The sequence below is a fragment of the Mesocricetus auratus genome, unplaced genomic scaffold, assembly GCF_017639785.1.
Source record: "Mesocricetus auratus isolate SY011 unplaced genomic scaffold, BCM_Maur_2.0 Super-Scaffold_100014, whole genome shotgun sequence".
NCBI lineage: Eukaryota > Metazoa > Chordata > Mammalia > Rodentia > Cricetidae > Mesocricetus > Mesocricetus auratus.
In genome coordinates, this window is record NW_024429197.1 from 28,904,470 (window position 1) to 28,932,028 (window position 27,559).

The 27,559-nt window shown below is 40.2% G+C and overlaps 1 protein-coding gene across 1 annotated transcript in view; it reads left to right on the top strand.

Moving 5' to 3' along the window:
- Positions 1–256: 256 nt before the first annotated feature.
- Positions 257–27,559, top strand: part of Elavl4 (ELAV like RNA binding protein 4) — a 128,796-nt gene continuing 101,493 nt past the window's right edge. The window contains exon 1 of the mRNA XM_040756968.1: positions 257–329. Within this exon, the coding sequence (XP_040612902.1) occupies positions 312–329 (18 nt within the window). The 5' untranslated portion in view covers positions 257–311. The remainder of the gene's footprint in view (positions 330–27,559) is intronic.

Below are 27,559 nucleotides of genomic sequence, written 5' to 3' on the forward strand. Positions count from 1 at the left end.
CTTAAGCCGTGAAGAAGCTGCCGCACTTAAAATTCAAGCACAGTATAAGCCGCAGTATTGAAAACTTGTTCCTTTAGCTTTCTAAGCATACACACACTCCAAGCCCAACCCCTTAACCTTGAGGGGAACCAGTCTCTGGGTGGGTCCTCCGCCTCCTCGTCCAGCGCCCCCTAGAGGCGGCGACAGGGATTACGTAGCGGGCAGACGAGTGAGCGGCGCGGGACCCAGCACGAAGTGACTGGGCCGTGGTCTTCGGCCCACCGCGCCCACCTGGCCTCCACCGCGGCCCTCCGGACCCCGCCCCCACGAAGATGCGGCTCCAGAACCAGGTAGCAGAGCCCGAGCGTCCTCAGCGCGTCCCACGCCCCGCCCACCCGCCGACACCACCGCCGGCGCCCACCGGCCACGTGGTCGCCGCCGGCCTGGGGACCGCGCATCCCTGACCCCACTACCCGGCCCGGAGTCTCTACCAACTCCGTTCCAAGGGCTTCGGGCCACGCCCCACTGGTCCCCCTTGACTTCCGCCAGAGAGGACCAGTGCGTCCCGTCACCTGGTCCCTAGACAGGCGACCCGGCAGCGACTAGCGCCGCTCCCCGACGCGGGGTGGCTTTGCTAAGCTGGTGGCGCCAAAAAGTCCGGCCCCAAGGTGCAGGGAGCTTGAGCGCGGATTCTCCGGGGAACCACAGCCTTTGTGACTCCCGTTAATTGTCACACGGGGAGGCGTGCACCCTCTGAGTGCCCTTCTAGATTACTGCCGCTACAACCCCGGGACTTGTGTTTCCAGATAAGACGGTGTGGATACTTCTGTTGCCCTAAGCAGTGCTCCGTTTAAGGGGGAAAGGGGCTCAGGTGTGGGGCAGGGTATCAGTGTGCTGTAATTGTCTCTCTTTGGGCTGGAGATTGTCAGACATTTAAAACTCAGTATATGTACCTTCTGAAGTCAAGAACCTACTAAAGCCACACAGCTTCCCCCCTCCCCCAACATATGTTAAGGGACTTGGGAAGGCCACAGGGGAGGGGGTGGGGGGGGGCTTCTAGAAAGCAGCTCCAGGTTTGGGGGGAAATGAGTCATATTGATTCCCAAGCTGTTAGCTGATACTGCTCATGGGCAATGATTCTCATAAAATCTTCCCTCTGAGGGCTTAAATGCCGCCTCCACGATGTTTGTCGTGAGCATGATGGATTCCTGAAAGCCCATCTTAGTTCCTTCCCCTAGCTGCCTTGATTTTTGTAAAGCAATGCCCTCACATTACCCTCCTGCATTCGTGTGCCTGCTTTTCATATTTTATAATACTTGCAAATTGACACTGAACAAGCTTTAACCTCAGTCATTTCAGAATAAGTTTGATGTTTTAGGTGAGATCTGAATGGAGCTCCATTCATGAGGAAGTAGTCTGTGTGAAGTGTTTTGTAAATGTGAGTGGGTTGAATTTAAAACACTGAATAAAATTAATGTAACGAGGAATCAAAAGGTTCAATCCAGATGTTTCCCTTTTTGCCTCCTTAACAAAATGACAGCACAAAGTTCACAGCACCTTACCCGTTAGTTCTCTGGCAGGTTGGCCAGTGGCACTATGGTTGAACTCCTACTCAGTTTTCAAAGCACTTAACAAAATCCCTTGAGACTGATAAGGTTGTGACCCCACCTACTTCTATAGAGGATTTCCCCCATCTCCTAACTACTCAAGAAATATACCAGGGATTTACATGCAGGCTTTCATTTAGGGAACTCTTAAGTAATCCTCTTTAGTTACCTTTTGTATTAGCCTGGATTTCTTGCTTGTTAAGATAAGGTACTCTGGTGTGGATTTTAGTCAAGGTGGGGTTATGAGTTAGATCAGTTGGCCTATAATTCCTCTTCTTAGTGTGTTAGGGTTAACAGAGAACCCCACAGGAGTTTTTATGTGTTTGTTTGAAGTACTTGTATTTGAAACTACCACCTCATTCAATGCTAGACAAGCACTCCCCTAACTGCTCAGCTACTATATTCAACTCCAGCCCTCTTTATAGTTTGTTTGATTGTCTGGTTTTCAGACAGGTGTCCTTACTTAGTATGACCTGCAATCTAATGTGAGTTTGTAATATCCAGGTTACAAGTACCAGGCTTCTCCCTAGCATTTATGTAGAGGGTATACATTTGAATAAGGGATTCTGACTCATATTCTTGGGGCAAGTCTGATATAATACATCACTTAGCAGTTATAGGACTTTGCATAATTAATGCCTTGGTCCTCTTTTTTTTTTCCTTTTCCCTCATAGTCTATTCATAAACTGGGGTTTAAGGTTGGGTATAATACAGATCTTACAAAGTTGATCTGGGAATTAATTGGAATACTATACATTAAATCTTAGGTAGAAGCAATAAATAAAAGCACTAAGAAGTTACTGCCAATTTTGTTGGAAATTTCTACTCTCTTCTTTAAAAATGGTTAAATTGTGATAGAAACTGTCTAAAGGGGAAAATTTCAAATAGCAGTGTGTTTCAGAAAAAGTCTACCTTATAGGATTAAAATATGAATACTGATTGGTTAAAAAGCAAGCCTCTGTGTCTGGAAATTTTACTCACTGTAGAATTATCTATTCACTCATGGTATTTCAGAACTGAGGCAGCCACTGTCATTGATACTTGTGATTTAGGATTAGGAACTAAATTTTTTTTGATTTTTCGAGACAGGATTTCTCTGTATTGTTTTGGAGGCTGTTCTGGAACTCGCTCTCTAGACCAGGCTGGCCTCGAACTCACAGAGATCCACCTGCCTCTGCCCCCCCCCCAGTGCTGGGATTAAAGACGTGCACCACCAACGCCCGGCAGGAACTAAAGTTTTAAGACAGTGTTCATCATTTTAGGTATGGATTAAGGTCTCTGGGTGCTATAACAAATACCATGCAATAGTTGGCTTTAAAAAATAATTCATCCCTACATAGTTCTGGTTGCCAGAAGTTTAAGACTATGGTGTTAGCAGAGTTTTCCTAGGACTATTGATGGTCATGTTCTTTATCTCTCCCTAAGTCTCTTCTACCTGTATCTAATGTCCGCATTTTAAAAGAAATACATCTTATTTGATTAGGGCCCACATATATTCCTCATTTTATCTTTTGATTTCTTTAAAGGCTATTATTTCAAAATCCAGTCATGTTTTGAGTGATTGGAGGTTATATTATTCATTCTACATGTGAATTTCTGAGGAACACAGTTGCCTATTACACATGATACAAGTATTTACTAAAAAGTTAATTTGGCTCTTTGGAACTAGTTCAGCACATAATATATAAAATAGGTCACATATTGATTCTAGTTTGTGAGTAGTTCAATTTTAATTTAAAAGTTGTAGCTTTTGCTGCAATACACACACACATACACACACACACACACACACACACACACTTTTATGTATGACACTAATTACAACTGAAGCAGAGGTAGGGCCATTGTCCAAACTGAGTTCAATCTGTGATAAAGTCCATTAATAATCATGTCCTTCATTGATAGAAAAAGACAGTCATGGGGTGACTTCATAATCTTTCTGGCCACATAATGATAGGCAGAGGTTTGACTTTCTAGAAAGAAACCATTTGCTGTCTGATACTTTCAGATCAAATTATCATGTGAGCTCCTAATTTGACTTTCCATTTATCTCTGCAAAAATTAGTTATATCAGTCCTTTGGTGCTTTTTTCTACAATCCAAACCACCAGTTTATGAACCATTTTGGTACACAAGCAACTTTTGTTCACTCAAAGCAGCCTCACAGTGGTTTTAACGCAGAGGCACCTAAACTACCTACAGTTTAAAATCCATCTTTACTCAATGTATTTATGCATCAGAATATAATATTTTGTCTAAGAAAATTATGTAGAAGAACTCTGAACTTCTGTTGCTTCTGCAAAAAAAAGCCCCCAAATGCATTTATGTGTGTTATGACCAGTTGGACTCACTGGCACAGCCTCTGAGCGACTGGCAAAGTGGCTAGTGTTGACAGTGTAGCTGCCACAAAGTACCCAGTTGCTTGAGGAATTCTTACATAGGGTCTACAGTTATTCACAGTATGATAGTTGCAAACCCTTATTATTATTTTTAAGCTATTATTTTATGTACAGAAGTTTTGCCTGCATGTGTATATCTGTGCAACACTTGAATTCCTGGTGCCTTTGAAGGCCAGAAGAGGGTGTCTGCTCTCTGAAATCAGAGGTACAAAGAGTTATGGGCTGCCAGGTGAGTACAGGGACTCAACTCTGGTCCTCTGGAAAAACAGAAAATGTTCTTCATTGCTGAGCCATCTCTCCAGTCCCAATTGCAAACTCTTATAGTCTACAGTACTGATTTGTGCTTAATTTCATGTTTCCTTTAATAGAATGATAGTGCTTTTACATGTAATTATAATGAGGATTAGTTATCACATGAAGATTCACCTATAAGTAAAAGTTTATGATGAGGTTTAAAATATAACATCAAAATAACATGCCTTTTGGGATTTTTAAATTCACATTGACACAAACTTGCTAAAGTTCTTGAGCCTTCTGAAACCATTTCATGTATCTGACTAGGTGAAGAATTGATTGAACCAATGAGTATTTATTGAGTGCCTAGTGTGGGCCAGGCCTGATTGTAAGGGCTTACTCCAAACTCAACTATCCCTCTAAGCAAGAGAGCAAAGGGAGACAGACATTAAAAATAACTACTATAGTGAAGTATGGTGCATAGCATGTTAGAACATCACAAATGCTATGGAGGGAAAAGGAACACTAGAACAAGGGAGTCAAGGAGTCAAATAGGAGACTGCAATCCTGAACAGAGTAGACCTTATTGAGACAATGACATTTTTTCCCATTTTTTAAAATTTATTTTTCAGTTTAAATTTAGATAAGAAACAAGGTCGCTTCACAAGTCAGTTCCAGGTCCCTCCCCCTTTCCCTCCCCTCCTCCCGTGCCCTCCCCCTACCCGCACCCCCCCCCCGTTATCCCCTCATTCCCCCAGGGAGGGTGAGGCCCTCCATGGGGGTGTCCATAGTCTGTCATTTCATATAGGGCAGGGCCTGGACCCTTCCCCAAGAGTTCAGGGTGAGAGTGCACCTCACATTGGTAGAAGGGGTTTTTATTTCTTTCTAAAGGTGAACACCCCTTCCCCGTGTACCTGAGGATAATGTTCTTTCAGGTTTCACAGCATGAGTGTTTAAACAAAGATCACCCAGAAAGTTCTTTTGATGGTCTTAATCAGATCATTGTAGTTAACACCTTGGACGTCCCTGGTTCATGACTATACTAACAAAACTCATACTCCAAGTTTGTTAGCAAGTTTCTCTATCTAATCAGATGATCACCTTTAAGAGGAACATGAGTAACAACCACAATAATGCCTGCCTTAGTTAGGCTTTCTATTGCTGTGATAGAATACTGTAAATGGATTTCTTAATTAACTTAATAAAAAGTCGGAGTCAGATATAGAGGGAAATGCTGAGAGATCAGAGAGGAAGAGCAAGCCACAGCTCACTTTACCTCCTTAGTGTCTCAACAGACAAGAGAGCGATTTCCTGTTTCTCCCTGCATATATCCTGTTTCCGCCCAGCCCCCTCACTTCTTGTTTGTGAGGTATGTACAGACCTACAGACCTCTGTGGTTAGCTAGTGGCAAGCTCCATTCTCTGACACCCAGACAGGCTTTATTTGTACAAGCAATAGATCACCGCAGAGTACCATGACCAAAACCAACTTGGAGAGGAAAGGGTTTATTGGGTGTACATACTCTGTGTCCAGTCCATTGATGGAAACCAAGGTTGGAACTCAAGGCAAAAACCTGGAGGCTGGAGCTGAACTTAAAGCCAAAAAGGAATGCTGCTTACTGTCTTGCTCCGCTTAACTCACTCAGTTTACTATCTTGTTATCACAGGACCACATGCCCAGGAGTTTTCGGTAGGATTACTATCTATTTGTTTAAGGGTATATGGCAGAAGAACAGAGGTTAAGAAACCTGTGAATTTGTGAAACTACCTCATACATTGAAATAGTTCTTTCACCTTCAGAATTGTTATTTATTTTTAGAGATATAAATTATTCAAAGGTATAGTATTTTTATAATTAATTTAAAGAGATGAGTAGTATCAACACATTTTTACCAAGTTGAAGTAAGCTTAATTTTCTTCGCTAATGGTACAAGTCAGTGATTTGTCCCCTAATCACAAAGGTGTGTTAAATAGGGGTCACTGTGCACCACAGTCTGCATTCATAGCTAATTCTGCTCAGTAGACAGCATTTTCTAATTCATAAACCAAAGTATGAGCTTAATAAATTTGACAACCAATTGAGATAAGCAGTATGTAAACACTGTCATTGTAAGGACAGAAAACTAGATGGTACTGGACTAAGGTTCATCAGAGAAAAGGGCAAGACAGGACATAAGAGAAGAAGAGCCAAAGCACTGAGACTTAAGAAATGCTTGTAAGTAGCAACTTTATTACCTTTTGTTTGTGTATCACCTTTTCGTCTTTTCTCTTACAATTTCCCACAGGAAGGGTGTTTCAAAAAAGCATAAAAGTGAAAGAGTAAAAAAAAAGTAAAAATGGAACTCTGAATTAATAATGATTCTGAGTCAATTCCTTTATTACTGTGTTCTTGTTCCTGAGTTCAATATCCTAGCTAATCTCATCACCATTCACCAAGCCCTAGGCAGAAGAATCTCTAAGAATTATCCTAGATCCAATATTCTGCCTTCCTTCCTGCAGTTCTATTTTCTGGGTCCATATAGTGAAACCTATTCCTGTAGTTATTGGTCTTGCCCTTATGGAACTTATATTTTCTTATGCACCATATTTCTCTGATTCTTAGATAAGGAAAAAACTGAAGTAAAACTTAGGATTAGCTGCCTTATGTGTATGAACATAGTGAAGTTCATGGAAAGTATTGGTCCGGCTGCCATGTTAGTTATATGTATTTGAAAGCCTATCATGCAAGTGAATCTTATCTTAAATTTGGAACTCTGCTTGTTATTTAAAATGTCTTTTTTTAAAAATAGACCAAAAGTACATTGGAAAAATATTCAATGCCACTAATCATAGAGAAATACGAATCAAAACTACAGTGAGATATAACTTCATATCCGTTTGCATGGCTGTAATGATTTTAAAAACAAAGCAAATAATAACAAGTAATAGTGAAGAAGTAGAGCTCCTCATGTGATAACTGGAGTGTATAATCATGCAGTCATTGTAGTAAGTTTTCCAGTTCCTCACAGCATAAATACAATGTTATCGTATGATCTTCATTATACTGCTTCTAGGTACATAGTCAAAAGAATCCACAATAGTTATCTGAGTGCAGGTACAATATGTTCACAGCAGCACTACTTGCAAAACTCAACTTCTCATAAGAAATCTTTGTTCCAGAACACTCCACAGGGTTGGCCATGCTTTTATATGACCTGTGTTGTTGTATGAGACTACTCCTCTCAATTTCTGTTCCTCTTTCTCAATCAAATAATAAATCTCTTTGACTACTGGTTGTCCCAGGGTCTGCTTCTGGGAAGATTCAACTGCCAAAGGTAAAGACCATTGTGTCTCATTTTGTAAATATGGAAATCACGGTGTAGAACAGTAGTTAGGGACAAATTAACCAAATCAGATCCCATATTCTTTATCACACTCTTAACTATAATGGTATGTTACCTCCCCATCCTAAAATTCTTTTCATCTAATTAGGTATCTATGGATGATAGTCAATGCTATAGGAAAACAATATATTTATTTACCAGAGAGAGCGAGAGAGAGTCGCACAAACCAGGAGTTAGAAGCGTGGCTGGCTTCCAGGAGAAAAGGGAGGTTCCTTTTCCTTTCACTTCCTTTTATATCTAACTGTGTCAGTTTACATGTCCCCGCCCTCATGGGCAGATAGCTTTGTGGGGTTCACTCCTACAGGTATCCTTTCTATTCCAGGAACTATTATATTGAGTCCATATAATAATATATAGCTTCTGATCTCAAAGATCCAAGTCTGGAGAAGCCAAGGAGTTACTAGAGATAGTTCCAATTGGTGCTGTAAGCATCATTGAGGAGGATGCCCTGAAAGTCTAAAGGGGGTGGCTAATAATTTATTTCCTCCTTTCCTGGCATGGACTACTGCCCCACCCCACCCCAGTGATTTCATCATACACATCTGGGCTTCCTGTTAGCCTCTGGCCTCTTGAAAAGGTAGCTGGGAATGACTGCTCTATATTTTCATAGAGATCTCTGGACATATCATACCACACCTCCTAAGCGGATATCTGTCCAACTATCCCTTGGTTATCTGTGAGCCGGGTGCCTTTTTCATGATGGTTAACTAAATGAGTCTAGGAAGTGTTTTTTAAACTAAAGGAGTCTAGGAAGTATTTTTGAATCTGTGAAGGGAAACTATTTAATTAGCCTGTTTATGTACTTACTAACTTAGAAGTCTCAGAAGTATAAACAGAAAAGAGATTTAGAAGTTAATGCATAGAAGGGGGATGATGAGGGCAGATGACTTTACTTTTTTCTTAGGAACATCTGACCTTATTTCTCACTGTCATTGTCAGACTTGGGTTCAGGGATGTTTCCTGCTCCTTTAAAAGCTTTGTTCAAATATTTTCACCTTATTTTCAGTGTGTGTGTGTGTGTGTGTGTGCCTGTGTGTGTTGAACTGATATCTTTATCCATACATACACACATCTGTTTATTAAGTCTACTAACATATTTATGGAGTGCCTTCCGTGTATCATGCACAGTGCTGAGTAGCAGTCACATAGTGATACATGAAAAGTTCAGTATGTTTAATATGGAGCTTTCATTCTGGCAGGATTATTGGGTATTAAACAAAATCATCCTGAATGTCCTCAAGACCCCTCTAGTTCTTTCATCCTAGGTCCGGGCCTTTAAATGGTTGTCATTAACTCCACTGTATATGTCCTTCTCTTTACCAAAAGGCATGCTGTTAAGCTCTGCTCCTTTCCTAGAGTTCCCTGGGTATCTCGAAGGCCTTTTTTGTTCTTGAAACAAAACATATCATTAGCATATGCTTAGTACTTCAATAAACCTTTTGTACATGGTGAGTATGATTATTAATATAATGTGTGTCCTTTTGCTTACATCTTTGCCTTTTTCTTTATCATAATATCCCAACTCTCATCTGCTGTTGTTCTGTTTGCTTCTTTAAAGCTATACATACCTTTCCATTGTGAGACTGTCAGTGCTGGGAACACCTACATGATGTGACTGCTGCTTTATTAATGTCCTCTGCCCACTGTCTCCAGATGGGCGTGTGGATAACAGCATCCAAACTGACACACTCGTCTCTCTGGATAATCATCCTATTACCAAAAGCATCGATTCTTTTTCCTTCCTACTACTTGGGATCTGCTACCATCTTTCCTACCTCCTGATGTCAGGTGCTTTCTTCTTTGAAGTCATTGGTTAGGCTGTCCTTATGCATCTGCTTCCATGAGAATCCAATAGCATTGTGACTTGGAGTCTTGGTGAAGGAACTATTTTATTCTTTATCACATATCCTTTCTTTTCTCAGACTTCTCAGTGTGTGTTTCAGTTGGAACCCTGTATTGTAGCTAGAATAACTGATTCCTTTTAACTCAGGCCATCAACCATTTTCCTCAGTTACGGTGATATATATTCACCTTCCAGGATTCCTGTTTTTCCTCTTTTCAACTTGAAATGACCTTTACACTAAAATTTGTGCAGGAAAAGCAGGAATTAGCTGATTGAGTGGGAAGTGGCAGGTTTGAGCATACTGCTGAGAGAAGATAAGAGGTCCAGGAGAAAGAACGTCCTATGCAGAGTTGCAGGGTTCAACAGGAGCATGGATGTATGAAAATGATGCACCTAGGAAAGGCAGACCCTGCATGCTGTACTTGGTGCATGTTGAGGTGCAGACTTAGATGCCTATGGTACCCTTGGGAGGTTAGGTTTTGTCATATCAGTGAGATCCTTCCTGAATATTGAAAATAGAAAATAAAGCATAAATGAAGCTGATTGAATTTTCACAAGTGCAATCACACTGATTTCCCCTTGGCCTCCAAAGTGTACAATACCAGTCTCCAATATTTTGCTGACATTTTGCGTAGCTTGCCTTTCTTCCATTTCTCCATCCTTTTTCTTGTGCTGACTCAATGGAAATGGTATGAGACTGTCTGTTTTCTGGATTTGTTAATTCGCATGACCTGGTGGATACTTCAAATTTTTAGGGTGTAATTATCAACTCTTGTCGGTTTTTAGATATGTTAGAACTTTCAGATGAATCCTTTTTGCCTATATATAAGAAATTGGCCTTGTCCAAATATGCTAGATTTAAATAGTTACTGCCTGGATGTCTTTAAGATACAATCACCATGACAACCTATTACAAAATCATATACCTATAACAACAGAAGACTGTCCCCATAAGAAATCTCCTACCCTGTGCATCCCTCATGTTCCTTCCCATATAAAGCCTTGCCAGGCAGATCCAAACCCATGTTTCTCTAACTTCTCCTTTAAATACAGGAATGTAACTGCTCATTCCATTCATTTGACAATTAGTAATAACCTCCTAGATTTCATTTCTTTTTTCAGATATGTGATGATTAATGATAGAGATATACTTAGAGGATTGTGTTGTTAGGTAGCTTCATCACTGTCAACATCAAGTGTGCGTACACAACAAACCTAGTTGGTATGTGTCAATCACTCAGTGTGGCACCCAGATACAACCAAGGAATGCAGTAAGCATCAACCTGCCTCTAGTGTAACGTGGCATAATGTTTGGCAGTAAGCATTTTCTTCTAAGAGAACCTCTAAAATAACAAGAAAAGGGATACTATCAGTAGAAGAAGCCATTTCATCACTATCAAGTATTTTGTATGACTAGCAACATGCTAGGTTTATTTACACTACACACACTTGAGTCCTGCAGTTCAATATTGTCTTAGTTAGGTTTTTATTTCTGTGAAGAGACACCATGACCACTGAAACTCTACAAAGAAAACATTTAATTGAGGGTGGCTAGCTTACACTTTCAGCGGTTCAGTCCATTTATGATCAGTGACAGGCAGTGTGGTAGCATACGGGCAGATGTGGTACTGGAGCTGAGAGTCCTACATCTTGACTCAGAGGCAACAAGAAGTCTACTGGCTGTCACACTGTGTGAAGCTTGAGAAAAAGACCTCAAAGTCTGCCCCCACAGTGACACATTTCCAGCTGAAAGTGTGGCCCAGATTAAAGGTCTTCCCTCCAGCCTCAAAGTCTGGATTAAAGACATGTGTCATCCAGCCTCCTCCAACAAGGCCATACCTCCTAATAGTGTCACTCCCTATGAGTTTATTGGGGCCAAATAATTCAAATTACCACATATATATATATACATATATATGTGTGTGTGTGTGTGTGTGTGTGTGTATGTGTGTGGTGTGTGTGTGTGTATGTGTGTGTGTGTGTGTGTGTGTGTGTGTGTGTGTGTGTGTGTGTGTGTGTGTGTGTGATACACTGTCACTAAGCGATAGACAATTTTCATCTCTAGTGCAAAAATATCACTGTATGGTACAAGCCTATATGTCTTTACATTTTTTGTGTACTTTAGTCTTATATCATCAATAGCTTAAGCTATTTAATGTCAGAGAATTTGAGTTTAACTCCTTTGAAACCTCAAGGACTGGCTCCAAACTTAGAGATCAAAGGGTATTTTTTTACATTTGTTTAGTAGGGCATTTAATTGACAATTAAGCTGGAAGACGGCGTGAGGAATTTCAACTTGGGAGTGGATGAAAATAGTTGCTTTAATATTCCTGTACAGAATATAAACTGGTCAACTCAGGGTGTAGTCTTTAGAGTTATCAGATGTGACACCAAGCATAGAGAGGCTTCTTACTCCCAGGCTAGGGACATAGTCTCCCTGAGAGTCACTCTCTTTTTCTTTTTTCTTCTGTCAGAGACAGGTTGTGTTGTAACACTTGAGACTATTTTAAGTATCAAATGATAAAATGTGTGTACAAATGAAGTCACGGTTGCTCTTACTACTATTTACAGAAATGGTCCTATAGGCAAGGTTAAAAGAAAGTCTCTGTCCCAGAGAAGACAGGAAATGATCCTTATTTATTGGGTTAAGAAAGTGCCTTCTTTCTTAAACCAACTGCCCTTAGGAAGTTGAAATGCCTGATTTCAACTTTGGCCCATTGTTTGTTAGCTAACACTGGAATGGGGTACTCTAATCTTTGTGCACTTCAGAATGGGCATAAGATGAAGATAATAATATTTACTGCATCAATATTATTGTTAGAAGAGAATGCAGTAATTCCTGTAAAGGGCTTATTAGCACAGTTCCAGATTCATGGGTAAGTGCAAGATAGCTGGGTGCTGTGTAACTAACCCCTCTAAAATGTGATTTAAAACAGCATGTTTCTTATTTCTCATGAGTATACACAACAGTTGAACTGAACTGTTCACTCATTTTCAGTAAGCTCTGGGTATAGAGACAACTTTGCCAATCTTTAATGGGTTGTCACATGTATGAGTGTTGCCTGCCTTCTTTCTTCCCTTCCTTCCATCCTTCCTTCTTTTCTGTCTCCTCCCCCCTTTCTCCCCGCCTTCCTTTCTCGTTTCCTTCCTTCCTTCCAATTCCACTATGTGTTTACATGAAACCTCCTGGACAGGGCTTCAAAAGACAGTGAAAATAGAAAGAACAGACTCAGTGAGATTTCCACACCATCCATTGCTCAGGCAACACTACAAGATCAGTCCTGAAGTAGGAATGAAGTAAGATCACATCTTTTGGTAGAAAGAAAATGCAGTCACATTTGCAGAAGGGCATGAACACAAAGCAATGTGAAGATCATGGCCAGTTTTATAGCTGATCCACTACAACACTCTTACATTCCCTCAAGAAATAATAGAAACTGTTATCTGTATCTTGGCTTTCAGATGACAGAGTTGTTTGACTTGTAATTACCAAGTCCTACTAGATGTTTTGAATTATTAGGGTCTTTATAATGTGCTAGATGCTATACTAGGCATATCTCTAAGCTTACATTGATTGAAAACATTTGAGTAATTAAGTTTCCTTCTAAGTCTGCTGTTCTTTAGATTCTTCAAGGCGCATGCTATTTACTTTCCTGCTCTACAATATGCAGGAACATTGATATTGTAATCTTAAACTCACTGAAGCTTTGGTCTTCTACATCTAACAGATTCTTGGCCTCATAGTCACCACTTAGCTACTTTGACCTTGGTATGTTCAGATGTTTAGCCAGATGTGTAATTATTCATTTAAAATATATTTTTTGAATTTATAGAAATCATAAAGTAAGCTAATAATTAACATCCTGAAATACTTTAAAAATGCAAAATACATGGAGTAGTCATTTGACTGGTGTGTGTCTTTTAGTCCCTAAAAATTTTAGAAACACTGAAAATGCCTTGCATTTATTAAGAGTCTCACAAAAATACTCTCAGAATAAAGGCTTTTCCCATTTGCCTTAATTGTAGACTGGTAAGTAGGGTCCTGAATATAAATTGGGCAGCCAGGGAGCTTAGGAGATTTCAGAGTTTTTATTTAGGGTTTTAGTGATGCTACTAAATATAGCCTGTCCCATTTTTCCTTTTCCTTCAAACTGTCTCATTGATGTAACATGAAACCAAATAGAACAGTGCCGAACAGCTTGAAAGAGTGAATATCATGTGTTGAGAAGGAATATCACAGTATCACCTGATAAAAATAGCTGGTACCCACAGCAAGCAGAGATGGATGCACTCTGGAAGAGGGTGCCATTTTTTGCTTGTTTGAAGGTAGTATTCACCCTCTGTTTCCATGAAGAAACTGATAGGGTTTTTTGTTGTTGCTGTTGTTTTGAGAAAAAAAAAACTTTACCAAGTAAAAGATTGATGGCTTGGAAGAAAAAGAACATTTAAGCTTGGTGACCAAATAACTAGTTCTTTTTTTAAAAACAACATTAATGTGTTTAAAATGGGATTTTCCTTTTCCATGTTACTGGTCAAATATGTTTTGTGTTCTTGAGGATTGAGACAGAGTGTGGATAAAGTCAAGCTTAAGAAGGCTGAAGAAATAGTAAGAACAAATTTTGTTATCATTTATTAAACAACTTTCAACCAAGAGATCACATCATTTATTCATTCAATAGATATTAACCAAGAAATGCTTTCCCTTAGATATTCCGAGGATATGAAGGTGAACTGTAGGTAAGTCCTCAAAGACTTTGCAACCATGTTGAGGCGGCACACTTATCTGTATAAATGTTACCACTTGTAAAGGGAAAATATGGTCAAAGGGTTATAAAGTGGTAAGACGTTTGTGTGCTGTCATCCTGGAGATGAGGCTTCCATTCCTGGAGAGATCAGAAATAGCCATCTAATCGGTCATTATGTGACATGGTGCAGTTTTCAGTCATCAGTAAGTGCTGTAGTGGAAGTACAGTAGCACAGGTGGGGATAGACTAGAGGGGATTATTCTAGGTGGGTAACAGGTGGGGATAGACTAGAGGGGATTATTCTAGGTGGGTAACAGGTGGGGATAGACTAGAGGGGATTATTCTAGGTGGGTAACAGGTAGGGATAGACTGGAGGGGATTATCCTAGGTGGGTAACGGGTGGGAATAGACTAGAGGGGATTATTCTAGGTGGGTAATCCTGGATATATGAAAGGTGGGTGAGAAACAAAGGCCTTCGTGGAAATAAACACTAGATATGACTACACATATGAGAGCAAGCAGGGTGTTTGGTGAAAATCAATAACTGCTTTAGAGATAGGTGGTGGGATAATATGACTCTGGATAGACTGTAAACATCTGTGTTCTTTTCCTATTAAAGCTGTGAGGGAGAAAGCTGGAGCAGCCTGGAATAAATCGCTAGAGGTTTCAGGGCAAAAGCCAAAAGTCTGTACTATTTGATAGCATAGTGTAGAAGGACTTATGACACTGTTTAACAAGCATGGTTAGCTACCTGTGAAATAATAGTTGTCGTCCCTGCTGCCTATCACACTGTAGTCAGTGATTGTGAGTTAAGTTTTGAGTTCCATTTCTGAATGTCACACGCGTCTGGTTGTGTGAAATCCTTGGATCTTCTTGCAACTACACAGCTGAGATGGCTATGGATTTAAGTGCGAATCTACAAATAGTTTCCCTCAAAGGATGATCTGTTTATTCTGTTTTGCCATCCTTGGATGAAATGGATTAATAATGGCAACTCTTATTTTGTAGGCATTTTCTTTTACTAAGACCAAATTGGTTTTGTTGGTGAAAGACTATAACTAATTTAAACAGGATATAGCCCTCTAATTTATATTTCTTTCACTTAATCACAACAATTTCTTTGTTTTAGAGTAAGTCATTTATCCATGATTTCACAGATAGCAATCACAGGGCCTTGTGTACCTAAATCCATCCTGTTTCCACTACATTGCCCTGTCTTATTTGAAACAGATTTCATTTCATGCAAGCTTTGTTTACATATCTCTCTGTCATATTTCAGTTTCTTGAACAGCAGCATCATTTTTACTAGATAAGGGGACTGCCTGTTCTGAATGGATGGAGACGGAGCTGCTGTCATTATTGAGATATCTTACTAGCAATCTCCCAGTACTGTAGCCCTTCTGGATCTCTTTGGCCAGTGCCCCCTCACTGCTCCTGTCTCTGATTACTTACAGCATTTGTACACTTCTTGTAATTCCCTTATTGCTTCTGGAGCAGTCTTATCCCCCAAATAGGTTGTATATTATTCTAATCCAAAGGCTGTATAAAACCAGAAGTTTTATGAGTATTTTATCCAACACTAGACATGACTGAGAGGAAAGTTGCAGTGAATTCCTTCAGAACTGTGACCAACTACGTCATAAACCTTGCTTGCATTCATAGATACCAGCTTCTAATCCAAAGTTGTTGCTCAGTTAAGATTCTTTTAGATACATGCTTTTGATTCTCCTACACTTTGAATTTTCTCTTGACGTCTCTGCTTAGTAATATTTCTCCAAATAGTTGCTTACCTCCCCACCCATGAGGTAAGATCTGGAGCATGCTTCTATAATAATGGCACTGATGATAGTAATAGCTTCATTTTATGGTAGAAAATTATGCTAAGGGCTTCTGTGAATTCACAGAATCTGAACACAGGCATCTAACTCCATAGCACACCTTCCTCCCCTAGCTCCTAGGCTTGCTTTTGTAACTCCCCTACATTCAATAAACTTACAGGGTTCATCCCTTACCAGCTTTTTGGTAAAGATGGTTTGTGTGGATTGTCTTGGCATTTTAAATATTTCCCAGTTCTTTCTGTTTGGGGTCAGTTACTAATATCATCTATGAAATTCTGTAATTTCTTTTTCCTCCTAGGTAGATTTGCTAAGTATAGAATTCTTTCTTAGAATAACTAGACTCTGCTAGAATCGATATATTTACTTTCATTGTATTTGTCAGGCAATAGGAGTCCGTTTTTCTGAGCTTTCTTAGAATGCCTAATGGTGTTGGATACAGAATATGTGAGTTCTAGATCATCATTACTGCAATGGAGGAGACAGCAGCTCTTGAGCAGTGTCTCTGGGTTTCAAAAGGAGGAATGAAATTACAAAGGCCAAAGAGGCCTAAAGACTGCATTTACTTCCCTGAATTCTCCTTTGGCTTCTACTCATTTACTACTATCTGAAAGTCAATTCTGGAATATGGTTAAGAGGCCCATGAACTCCTCTATGGGACTCCCTTACCCATCATTTTAATTTTCCTTTTAATTAGCCTGTGCTTTCATTTGGTAGTAAGACTGTGGAGCATGAAAACCCCACTGTTAAATTGTGAGGTTTCAGAGGACAGAGGAAGTTACATAACCTTTTAGGCCCCAATGCCTTTCTCTATAAATACTGAAAACTCCATAGGAACGTCAGTGGAATAACTAAGGCCTAAATTTGTAACATGGCTTACAACATCTAGCACTACTGGGTCAGCCTGACTCTCACACCTTACCTGGGATCACAATCAACTCTTGCTCATCACCTCCAGCCTAGCTGGCCCTCTTTCTCTTCTTCTTAGATCCCCAGCAGAATCCTTGACATCATCTACTCAACCTGCACTCCAGGCCATCCTGAAGGTTCCTCCTTCACTGGGTTCAGGCATTGGCCTGGAGAACCCCTGCTTATAACTCTCTTCACTCCTAGACATCTCCTCTCATTCCCTTATTCTGTATATACCCCATCCTGCTGCAGTTTTCTTAAACTATTTACTATTAGCTACAAGTATTCATTCTTTAGTGTTTGCTTGTTCTCACTTGAAATTGAAGTCCATGAAGAAAGGGACATCATCTCTCTAGTTTCTTTGCACCTCTAACCCTGCAATGGTGCCTGCAAATGGCACAATATGTTCTAAAAAAGATGGACAGGTGCTGGGAGGTGGTGGCACATGCCTTTAATCCCAGCACTTGGGAGGCAGAGGCAGGCAGATCTCTGTGAGTTCGAGGCCAGGCTGGACCGACAACCTCCAAAACAATACAGAGAAACCCTGTCTCGTCAAAAAAAAAAAAAAAAAAAAAAGATGGACAGAGTACTCAGAGTACTTAATATTAGCTTTGCATCAACATTTTCTTCCTGGGTTACACACCTCTTATTTTTACTAATTTAGCTGATTAAGGTTTATTGGATAATGTGGTTACAGAAACTTGGAGTTAAATTTAGGTCCACTGTGAATATAGCTTCCTAGCAGACTAGGAATTTCTATGTAGGAATTGTTAGGTGCAAGCTATCACTGGGTAGAGATCTTGAGAAAAGTAGAAAAATAAAATGAGAGCTGAATCTGAGTATACCAAGAGGTCACCAGAGCTTTGTTTGGGGCCTCATGGGACCCATTACCAAACCAGAGACACAAAGAGTACCAAGTGACCTGTTATTAATGTAGCTGATCAAGTTCCTCCTCTGCACGTGAGTTTGCTTGTCTATAGAGTGAGGTCCATAAGTGGAGAAGGGTGATGAAGAAGGAGTTGCTTCCCACATAAGGGTTGTTGTAAAACTGTTGAGAGAATGTATGCAATAACAGTTTGTATCAAGTGGCATTCACATGAATTGATATAAATGCACATGAAGTGTTTGGCACCCAGTAAATAGTCAACAAGTGGTATCTATTTTTACTATTTATATTAACACTATTAAATCGCTTGTAAATCATTTGAAACACTTGTAAAGATTTGGATGTCTCAGTAATTTTAATGATTAATTTTCCTTGTCTTCTGCTCCCTTTTTGCATTTTTAAGTATGGGAAGGCCCTGGAGTATAGTGATTAAGAATCTAGACTCTGGGGTGAGACAGAAATGAGTTGATGTTCTGAAGTGAATGAATAAATGAATAAGCAAATGGAGTAAGGAGAAAGCCTAATCTCAGTCCTAGTAACTACAGTTTTCTTTTTCCATCAAAAACCGTGTCAGCACTCTGAAGGAAGCAGTGTGGCAAAATGACAGTGGTGAGAGAAAATAAACTGTGGCTTGGATGGGTGAATACTTCTTGTACCCTCTGTGTGAATGTGAGCCTCCTAGTGTTTCTTCCCTTGCAGAAGTGGGCATACTTGGTCCAGACAATCTCCCTGGGTCTTCCCTCCATGTTATAAAACAGCAGAAAAAAATGCCCATTTTTCTCAAAGCCCCTCACCATTCTTATTATTAGTGATTTACAAATGGCTTAGAAAAGAATAAGCTCTACACACATCACTCAACCCAGTTAGCTAATACAGAGGGTGGTTAGGAGACAGTTCCTTGTCTCGGCAGTTAGACTAATGTACCTTGAAGGTCCTTCACATCCAAGACTTTTACACCTATTAACATTTATGTAAGTAATAGTATTGCTACAGAGGTTGCCAAACATGATGTTCAGTCCTTCCACAATTCTTGTAGAGGCAGGTACTCTGCTTATCCCTCCTTTATACACATGGAAACTGAAGATTTGAGAGAGAACTTCCCCCAGAGTACCACAGCTAGAGAGTTAAGGATTTGGGACATTAGCTGAAGTCATTTAACTCTAGAGCCTATCCTGGGCCAACACTGTAAAATTTTCTATTTTTCTCTGCCAGCCATGAATTCTTTAGGGGAAAAAAAGGCATCTCTCATTCACCTTCATTAGGCTCTATACTTGCTCAGTCAGAATAGTGGTGACATTTTGAAATGTATTCTAAATGGCTGGTTGATGCTCTAACCTGTTGTTTGAATTGTGAGGTAGAAAAAAATGCCTTTGCCTGTGTACTCTACATAGCCTTTGTCCAGACATACAATCTACCATGAGCCTCACAGCATATCACAGTACCTAACAGTGGCATTAGAACATATCTCCAGAGGAAGGGACATTCTTCTAGACCTTCATAAATAGACAAAGTATAATATAAATTCAAGCCTTCAACTTGATTTTTTGGTTGTTTTTCTTCCCATGTATATTTAAAATTTTGAGAAATTTATGTTATGCAGATAGAAGCAATTATATTTGGCATAGCCTCCTTTATTATTAAAAAAGACACATTGAGTATGAGACAAGAACCATTATATTCTTTAGCACAGTCACAAATGCTCTATTGATCTCCTTAAAACAAAGTAACAAAAAAAACTATGTTCCCTTTTTGTGAAAAATCATTATTACTGGATGTTGTGATCTTCAAGATACTTAATAGGGAGACCACCTAAAATGCTTTGCAGAACCATTTCAGTGCAAAGTCAATAATATGCATAAAATATTTATGAAAACAATGAGTTAAGGACAAAATAACTCCTTATATTTCAGTGGCCATATATACACAAAACATACACATAGAAACATTAACATGGAATGTTAACCTATACTTGTCCATTAGTTTGGGATGCCACCAAGAATCTCATCTAGATATAAGGATGCCCTAAATAAGTCAAGGGGCAAGGGAGTTTAAAGAAGTGGAGGTCTCACATAAGAACCTGTAAATACTACCAGCTCAGGACTCATAGGTAAGATGTCTGTCTATGTCTCCAGTAGCTGTTTGAACACCTTTTGTGAACCATTTGAACAAGAATGAGTGTTTGTTTAGGCATGATTGTAAGGAATGCTGGGTCACCAGCTTAGTAAGTGAGGCAGGGTGAGTTAATTTCATGGTCAGCTGTCCAGTAAACATGAGAGGTTTTACTGGTAAGTTCAAAACCAAAGGTTTTGGGTCATGGCCAAAGTTGTTTGACCAGATATCTAGACACTCAGTGGTCCAGGCAGATTGGCATGTGAATAGAACCATCATACCTGCCATGTTGTTGCAGAAGAGCTAGATGAGTTGTAAAATGGTGTACATATTGAAAGGCAAATCACCATTAATTTGAAGGAAATGGCTATTCCTTAATGACAACTTACAGCATCCTTGTTTTTCAGGTGTTACTTTGTCACTGTAACCTACTAACCCTCACAGTAATCTTGTCCCTTCCTCCAGGCTACCACCATTTGAATCTTAGCACTGTCCCTAGCTTTCATCAACTTAGAGCAAATTACTGAGTCAATTTCTTCAGTTTCTATTACCTCGATTTCCTCTTCTATAAAATGGGATTATAATTATAAAGTTAGAACACTGCCTGACTATATATATATGTGTGTGTGTGTGTGTGTGTGTGTGTGTGTGTGTGTGTGTGTTTGTATTGTCTTAGCTACTTTTTATTGCTATGACACCTTGACTAAAGCAACGTAAAGAAGAGTTTATTTGGAGCTTATAGTTTCAGAGGGTTAGAATCCATGACTATCATGGAAGATGGCAGGCAGGCATGGTGCTAGAGCAATAGTTGAGAGTGCACATCTTGAGACACAACCATGAGGCACATAGAGTGGAGACTGTAATCATACAGATTTTTGAAACCTCAAAGCCTGCCCCAAGTGACACACCCCTTCCAGCAAGGCTATACCTTATAATTCTTCCCAAACAGTTCCACCAACTGGGGAACCAATTACTCAAACATGTGAGCCTATGTGGAACATTCTCATTGAAATCACCACATTGCACTCCTTGGACCCCTCAAAGTACTTAGAACATCACATTATATTTACCATATATATATGATTTGTATGTGTGTGCATATATGTCTGTTGTAATGGTGGTGGTAGTAGTCATGATGGTAATTTCACAAAAAAACCACACACATGTTCTTGAGCAGCAGTTACATTCCAAAAATAGCCGTGAATAATAAAGAGTGGAGAACCGTGAAGCATTCTGTTAATGTTAAGGCATTATAAGCTAAATTTACAAAGCACTGCTTGTATCACAGAATGCTGCCTTTTTTTTTTACCCCTGGGCTGTCATATGCAAAGCTATATAATGGATGTTTTATAAGTACCTCTCTTAACAAGCATTCTCACCCAGCAGACCATCTTACGAATGCCACAATCTAAGCTCACATATGAGGTAAGCCCTCTGTAAAGGGACAGGCTCTGGTGTTCCTTGAAATCTCCAGGAATATCTTCTTCAGGGGCCTCCTTAGACAAATCACACATCCTACTGACTTCATTATCTCCTTCCTCCACCTTCATACTTTTAGCCTGTACTCCTGAAGGTAGCCGTTCCAATTATGGCTGTGTTTCTGTCTGCATTGCTCACTCCATTGTGAGGTCAGACAAGCTAGGCCTTGTTCCTTTTTTCATTGCCTGCTACCCTAAAAAACTGGCTTCCACTGAGTGATGCCTCCCAGCATTCTCATCATTGTTCATCTAACATCAAATAATGAATTCTGGGCAGTTAAGATGGTCAGTATCCCACCTTTTAAATGGGATAAAGGGCAGGAGATGGAGCACAGGGTGCAAGGCTCTGGGTTCAATCATTGGCATAAAAATACAAGTGAGGTAATAATGTCACAGATTGCATTTCTTGATGAGCAGATTCTTTGGTGTGGATCACTGGGAGAAAGGAGGGGAATAAAATAGGGAATGAAACAGAGGCAGAAATGGGCTTCAGTGAATGTTTAACATACCCTGTGAGCAGTACTGAGGCTGCCATACCCATACAAAATGGTCCTGACTCCAACACTCTATTGACCAGTCACTAGATGTGAGTACCTCACAGAGGCCCATGACCGTGGAAGAGACAACTGTCAATCAAGGCAATTCCAAAGACAGTAACTATAAAGGGCCACGTCCTTCAGCTCTGGGTTATGGTCTGGGGACACTGCAACAGCTTCCACTGAAATGACTTCAGAATATTATGAGAAGCAGGTACACACAGCTAAACAAGTCTAAGATTCTAGAACATATTTGTTATTATTCATACTAATAGCAGTACCATGGGCTCAGTAAGAATGTCTTCAACTGAGTCCGATCTGTTTTCTTAGAGCAACCCCTTAGTGAGAATTATGACATCAGTTTATAGTATACCCTTGTTTTTATTCTGCTCACTTCCCTGCAGACACCCTTTCCCTCTCTCTTTTGTTATTAATCTCGTCTTAAAAGTGCTTATGCCATCCTATTTTAAAACCTCTAGGGTTGGTTTGATTTGATTTCCTTTCCACTGAAATGACTATTCTGAACTCTGACCTTAATCCAGGATGGTTAGAGCAGCTGAAAGCACTTTCCTGAGTATCTATCTATCTTCACACTTTGTATTCTGTAGAAGCTTAGAGAAATTCTCAGTCTAAAGGCAGTCTTTAAACACTGCTAACATTAACAGTTCCTGTCCATGGGGTTAATTAAATGTAAATGAGTGCTGGCCCTAGTATTCCCAACATTGTAATGACCCTGGGGTCAGTTCTGTGGGCTTGTAGAGCACAGACATCAGAATGCCTTGGCAAAAGCTGTCAATGGGAAAAGATAAATGTTCAAGAGATCAAGAATATTGAGCAAGTCAGAGTCAATTCCAGTAACCAGCTGCTTATAGAAAGAGCTATGTGTGGGAGTTCAAAGGTGTAATATGTTGTTGATTTTACACTTACACACACAAACACACATACACACACACACACACACACACGGGAAGGAGCTAAGCTGTTTTACTAATTCTGAAGTCATATGATTTATCTCAAATGTATGTATATGTGCATACATATTGCTAACTCATAAATCTTTTTGTGTCACTTCTCTGTAGAGCCAAAAGGCTTAGTGAAGCCTTTCTACATCCATAAATATGCCAAGAATTGTATGTTCCTGTCTATTTCTTTTTCAGTATTGAAGATCAAACCCAGGGCTTATGCATGCTAGACAAACACTCTGCCCCTGAACCATGTCCCCAGCTGTTCCTGTCTTTGTGCATGTCATTTCTGTTCTCCAGAAAGCCTTCCTATTGCTGATGCATCCTTCAAGTTTCAGTTCAAATACTACCTGCTCCAGACAGCCTTCCCTGGCTTACCCACATTGCTGCTCTGACCTACCTGCTTTCCACCCAGACAGTGAACCACAGGTAGAGGAAAATACATTTGTTTACCTTATGGAGAAGTTCAAGTTATAGAGAAAAGGGGGAAAGTTATATATAAAACCTTCATTGTTAAGACTTAGTGTTACAGAGACCATTTATGTGTGTGTAGTGTGAGAGAGAGAGAGAGAGTGAGAGAGAGAGATTGTCCTTCTGAATTTTTGCATTTTTTCCTTTTTTAATTTTTATTTTTAAATTTAAATTAGAAACAAGGTTGCTTCACATGTCAATCCCAGGTCCCTCTCCCTTTCCCTCCCCTCTTCCCACGGCCTCCCACCAACTCCCCCCCCCATACTCCCTCATTTCCCCAGGGAGGGTAAGGCCCTCCATGGGGGTGTCCATAGTCTGTCATTTCATCCAGGGCAGGGCCTAGACCCTCCCCCAAGAGTCCAGGGTGAGAGTGCATCTCTCATTGTTGGATGGGCACCCAAAGTCCATTTGTATGCTAGGGATAAATACTGATCTACTACCCAAGGCCCAATAGATTGCCTAGGCCTCCCCACTGACACCCACATTCAGGGGAACTAGATCAGTCCCATGCTGGATTCCCAGCCATCAGTCTGGGATTCAAGAGCTAATCCTTGTCAGGTCAGCTGTTTCTGGGAGTTAAACCAGCCCAGTCTTTTTTGTTTGTTTGTTTGTTTTTCGAGACAGGGTTTCTCTGTATTGTTTTGGAGCCTGTCCTGGAACTCACTCGGTAGACCAGGCTTGGTCTCCAACTCACAGAGATCCACCTGCCTCTGCCTCCCGAGTGCTGGGATTAAAGGCATGCGCCACCACCGCCGGGCAACCAGCCCAGTCTTAGTCCCTTTGCTAATCAGTCCTCCCTCTCTGTCACTGGGTTCCTTGAGTTCAGCTCAGTGTTTAGCTATGGGAGTCTGCCTCTGCTTCCATCGGCCATTGAATGAAGGTTCTGTTCCCAAAACTCTCTGGCCATGGGATTGTAGGCTGGCACTCCCCAGATCTATGTCTAAAATCCATATATGAGGGAGTACATACCATGTTTGTCTTTTTGTGACTGGGTTACCTCACTCAGGATGGTTTCTTCTAGTGCCATCCATTTGCCTGCAAATTTCAGGATTCATTGTTTTTTGTTTTTTGTTTTTCTTTCTGCTGAATAGTACCCCATTCTGTAAATGTGCCACATTTTCTCTATCCACTCTTCAGTTGAGAGGCATCTAGGTTGCTTCAAGTTCTGGCTATCACAAATAATGCTGCTATGAACATAGTGGAACAGATGTCCTTGAATGAATGTGCATCTTTTGGATATATGCCTAAGAGTGGAATTGCTGGGTCTTGTGGTAGGCTTATTCCCATTTTTTCTGAGGAATCTCCATACTGATTTCCAAAGTGGCTGTACGAGTTGGCACTCCCACCAGCAGCGGAGGAGTGTCTCTCTGATTTTAAGAACTAAGAGTCATTGTTTGATGCTAGGATTAGAAGCTCCATAGGTAGGTAGGCTTTCTGACAAAAGGAAAATTTCCCCTGACTGCCCTCTTGTGGACGTGCTGAAAGAGAACAAAGATTGCAAATGTGTAAACAAACTTTCCCAAAGCCTGAGAGAGGTGTTCTAGACTACACCTTACCTGGTTAGTCAAGCTGACATAGAAAGCAAGACATTGCCCAAATGAATTTGTACATGGTAAATCAGATGGCTCTTTAAGGATGCAGAACACCCAGAGTGAAGGCTATGAACAGTGAGCACATGAAAAAAGTGTGTGTGTGTGTGTGTGTGTGTGTGTGTGTGTGTGTGTGTGTGTGTAGTCTCTAGTGGGTAAGTGCCACATGCACACCAGCTTTTCCTAGCAAATACACTCTGAAGAACATGCCATCAAGCAAGAATACTGTAACTTCTAATTCCCCTAAGCCATTGTCTCTTGCCATGCCCCCAAATCACCTGCTGAGCTGTGTTAAAAATCCCATGAGACTGTAATAGAGAAATTGTATCAGGGTGATTCTAATGGATGGTCTGCATACCTCTTGTGGTGGGATGAGTTTTATAGACCCCTTTATACGCTTTTCCACAAACAACGTGACTGCGGTGTTTCAAAAGTGGAAGGCCCCCACAGGTTCATATATTTGAATGTTTGGTCTGTGGTTGGGAGAACTGTTTAAGATGGTGGTGTGGCCTTTCAGAAGCAGTGTGTCACTAAGAGTGGGCTCTCACTCTGCCTAGGGGTCAGGAGGTAATCGCAGCTGCTGCTCCAGCACCATGCCTACCTGCCTGCTGCCATGCTCCCCACCATGATGGTCATGGACTCACCCTCCAAAAATGTAAGGAAGCCCCCAATTAAATGCTTTCTCCTAAAAGTTGTCTTAGTGATGTTAACTTAGACAGTGACTTTTTAATTTAAATCATGATTTCAGTATTCGAGTTCTTCGTCCCTGTGAGATGCTCTTTTGAGACCTCAATCCCTTGTTTTTGGCCTGGAAGATACGGTCTTCATTTTCATCCATTGTAACTGCTGATTAGAACTATTAGAACCATAATTATAGAACAGGCTTTCCTTTCTCTTTCTGTCCATCCTCACCTTGTGTTGTTCTTACCTGATTGTCTGCCTATCTATCTACCATCCCCCACCTCTATTTATGAACTGGCTTTCTTTGTGTCCTGTAGACTGCCCTGGAATTTGGAACTTTCTTGTTCATACACATCTGTGAATATTCCAAATTTTATCCCAGCCTCCTGAGGAATATATGGCATCAAGTAAGTATAAGGGTGCCAAACGTATTCCCTCCTTGCCAGCACAATCAGATGTAAAAGATCTTTGCTATTTCAATAAATGGCTCAAATGATGCTTGACCACTATAGGTAATCCATGATGCACATGCTTATACATTGTAGAAACTAGGTTTCATTTGATAAAAGAATGATGATACAAAGTTGACATCTGAACAGAGTTCCAATAACACTCATGTCTTTTTCTAGCCTTCGAAGATCCTTTAAGATCATATAGAACCTAAGCAAAGAACAATGGCAGATAGTGTCACAGACTGACTCCATCTCTAGCAGTTATAATCTGAACTAGACCTTGTGAAGAATTCATTTTGCTGAGACTCACAAGTAACAAGAATGAAAAACATGGGATTGTCCCTCGCCCCTTCCCTCTGTTTCAGTCTTGAAGTACAGGGAAAGACCATTCAGAACAAAATAAGAGGGTTACTTTGTCATAACTGCTGCATGCATTCCAAATGCCATTTCAATATCATCTCCTGGGTCTGGGGGGATGACTCAACAGTTAAGAGCACTTGTTATTCTTGCAGAGGACCCAGGTTCAATTCCCAGACCCACATGGTGGCTCATAACCATCCAATAATTAGTTTCAATACCCTCTTTTAACCTCCATAGGCACCAGACAGGCAAATGGTGCACAGACATACATGTGAGCAAAACACCTATACACAGAAAATAACATAAATCTTTTTTTAAATCAAATACTGTTTGTTTACATATCAAATTAAATGCCACCCTAAAGTAGAAAGCATTTAATGCATACTGTGATTAAACCTTTACTATTTATGCATTTTATCTTAGTCCAGAGGTTTGATGTCTTTTGTAATATACCTATGGTAAAAAGCACCTTCCAGCTTGTTTCCCTTTATGTTTTACTGTTTTGGGCTAACTGAAGACTGCAATTTACATGTGGTCCATTCTATCAATATTTCTCCCTTTTAATTTGCATTTAAGCTTCTAAAAGTCCAAGATTGAATAAATGGTTGCTTACATCCTTGCAAAATTATTTTATGGTTTGATAAGTAGGGTTTATTTGGAAAGGAGCTTGCTGATTGCATAAAGGAACATCAAAGTCATGAATTGTAAATATATAACTCTCTAGCATCATATCCAAAATTGGCATGAAGATTTTTCCAATTTGGCTTTGAAAAACAAGTTTCAAAACAAAATGTACAGGTATTTCTTTCTTTAGTTTCCTAGAATCATTCATCTTTATTTCCTCTTTCTTTTTTCTTGTTTTTTTCCCCATGAACACTCTCCCTGCTCTCTCCTGATGAATATGCAAAGGACCCCTTTAGTATACTAATATAATAAGGATGCTTTCCATGGCTTAAAAGATCTCGGGAATTCTTGGGAAATTGTTTGGTGATTTTGCAATGGAATTAATGTTTTAAAGTCAGAAGCATGAATTCTATATAAAATGTATTTTCTCTGACCCCTGCTTCCTACCATCCTGGGAGTGCTGTATCCCTACCCCAGAT